The sequence below is a fragment of the Microtus ochrogaster genome, chromosome 10, assembly GCF_000317375.1.
Source record: "Microtus ochrogaster isolate Prairie Vole_2 chromosome 10, MicOch1.0, whole genome shotgun sequence".
NCBI lineage: Eukaryota > Metazoa > Chordata > Mammalia > Rodentia > Cricetidae > Microtus > Microtus ochrogaster.
In genome coordinates, this window is record NC_022016.1 from 46,313,673 (window position 1) to 46,316,020 (window position 2,348).

General features: G+C 48.2%; 1 protein-coding gene across 2 annotated transcripts in view; it reads left to right on the forward strand.

Annotated features, from left to right (window-relative positions):
* The window catches only part of Vwa5b1 (von Willebrand factor A domain containing 5B1), a 68,005-nt gene that overhangs the window by 52,349 nt on the left and 13,308 nt on the right, over positions 1–2,348 (forward strand). For both annotated transcript variants that reach the window (XM_005353381.2, XM_026782060.1), the window contains exon 18: positions 1,155–1,292. In XM_005353381.2, the coding sequence (XP_005353438.1) occupies positions 1,155–1,292 (138 nt within the window). The remainder of the gene's footprint in view (positions 1–1,154; positions 1,293–2,348) is intronic.

Sequence of the window (2,348 nt, forward strand, 5' to 3'; positions counted from 1 at the left end):
AGAGAGAGAGAGAGAGAGAGAGAGAGAGAGAGAAATATCTGTGTATGTGTCTGTGTGTGTCTGTGTATGTGTGATCTGTGTGTGTCTGTGTGTCTGTGTGTATCTGTCTGTGTGTGTGTCTGTGTGTATCTGTCTGTGTGTGTGTGTTTGTGTCTGTGTGTGTATCTGTGTGTATGTTTGTGTCTATGTGTATCTGTGTGTGTCTGTGTGTGTGTTTGTGTCTGTGTGTGTCTGTGTATCTCTGTGTGTGCATCTGTGTGTGCGTGTTCGGGTGGAGGTGGGAGTGGTAGTGGTGGATAGATATATCCCAAGGTCCGAGGGGGATGCTGGGTGTGTCCCTCTACCACTCTCTACCTTGTTCCTTTGAGACAAGAGTATCTCACCAAACCTGAAGCTTGGGGCTTTGGAGCCAAGCTGACTGAGCAGTGAGCCCTCTGGGTCCTCCTGTCTCCCTCTCCCCGCATCTCCAGCAGGGGTCACAGGTGGCCATGGCCACACCCAGCCTTGCAGTTGCCTACTGGGGATATAAACTCATGTCTTCATGCTTTCTTAGCAAGCACTCTTACCGGTAGGTGGAGCCTCTCCCCAGCCGCAGCTGTTCAATCCTCTCCGCCATGTCATAGGTTTCATCTGTTCTGGAACCGCAAAGCCCTGTAACAAGGTCCCCATTAGTCATCCGCAAGATTCAAATACAAAATACAGACAACATAGAATACCTCTTAAATAACACAAGCTACTTAAGGGAACTGGCTATCTTTTTTTTTTTTTTTTGACTTTTTGACTTTTTGAGACAGGGTGTCTCCGTGGCTTTTGGTTCCTGTCCTAGAACTAGCTCTTGTAGACCAGGCTGGCCTCGAACTCACAGAGATCCTCCTGCCTCTGCCTCCCGAGTGCTGGGATTAAAGGCGTGCGCCACCACCGCCCGGCGGGAACTGGCTATCTTTTATTCTAAGATAATGAATTATTTTTTTTACATTAGAATATTCTTTATCTTTGTGAAATGATGATCTTTTTTTTGGTCTGGATATCTTTAATTAGTACATTCAAGATCTATTTGATCCCAAAGATGGAGTCTGATGGCCAAACTCTCCTTCGAGTGTCTCCAAGCAATACTTTCTGATCCCAAGCAATGAACCTCACTCTCCCTCCCCTAGGGTCCAATCGCCGGTACCAGGTGAATGCTGTGCATACCAGCAAGGCCTGCAACATAATCAGCAAGTACACGGCCTTCGTGCCCGTGGACATAAACAAGAGGCGGTACCTGCCCTCGGTAGTGAAGTACCCCAACTCCGGTAAGGCATGCATGTTAGCCCATGGGCTTGAGGAGGGGCTGAGATGGCCGGAAAGGGCAGCCCTGCAGACAGGGGTGCAAGGCCATGCGAAAGCAGAAAGACTCCCAGCAGGTGGCTGGACCACTGAAGGGGAGAGAAGCAAACGCCTTTACTGTATTTGGTTTATCTCAGGAGGGACAATGAATGACAGAGAGTCCCAAAATGTCTGGAATGATGCAACGTAGGTACAGATGGGTCAGAGTGGCAGCCTCCCTGCTGTTCCTGTCCTGATTTCTCTTGGCAGGGGTCTACATGGAGAGAAATCAAGTGACACATAAGGTTACACACTGTTTCCAAAATACGGGTGTGAAATAGTCTATCCCAGAAAGAACGCTTAAATGCTTTATCTGTAATATAGTGTATTCCGTTGCAGGGAGCTCCCATCATCCATCGGGCCCAGCCTGTTAACAAAAGCCTATCATTCTAGTTACTCAGAAGATTGGTGCCCAGGGATGCAATTCAAGGGCTATCTGGGCTACACACTCAAAGGCTAGCCTGGGCAATTTAGCAAGACTTTGTCTCAAAATAAAAAGTAAAAAAGAGAGCCGGAGCTATAACTCAACGGCAGAGTGCTTGCCTGGTGTGAGAGGCCCCAAGGTCAGTCCCTAGAACTGATGTCTTTTGTTTGTACACTCGACCCATGTTCTAAAGCATATTTTTATCACCTAACCCCCATAACAGGTTCTGCAAAGTGATTCCATTAATACCCCATTTGTCAGATGGGACACAGAGGCAGAGGAGATTACATGGCCTGAGGTTACTGAGCAGGACAGGCAGAGCTAGGCTGTGAATCCCAGTAGCTTGGTCCAGTCTGTGTTCTTGCCTCGTTCCGTCTCTTAATGTATTGTAACCAGGGACTGGCAAGGTGGCTCAGCAGGCAAAGGCGTCTGCTGTCAAACCCAAGGAGCTAAGGCTAAGTATGATTCCTTGGAACGCACATGGTTTAAGGAGAGAAAGTTGTACTCTGACCCTCGTGTGTGTGTGTGTGTGTGTGTGTGTGTGTGTGTGTGTGTGTGT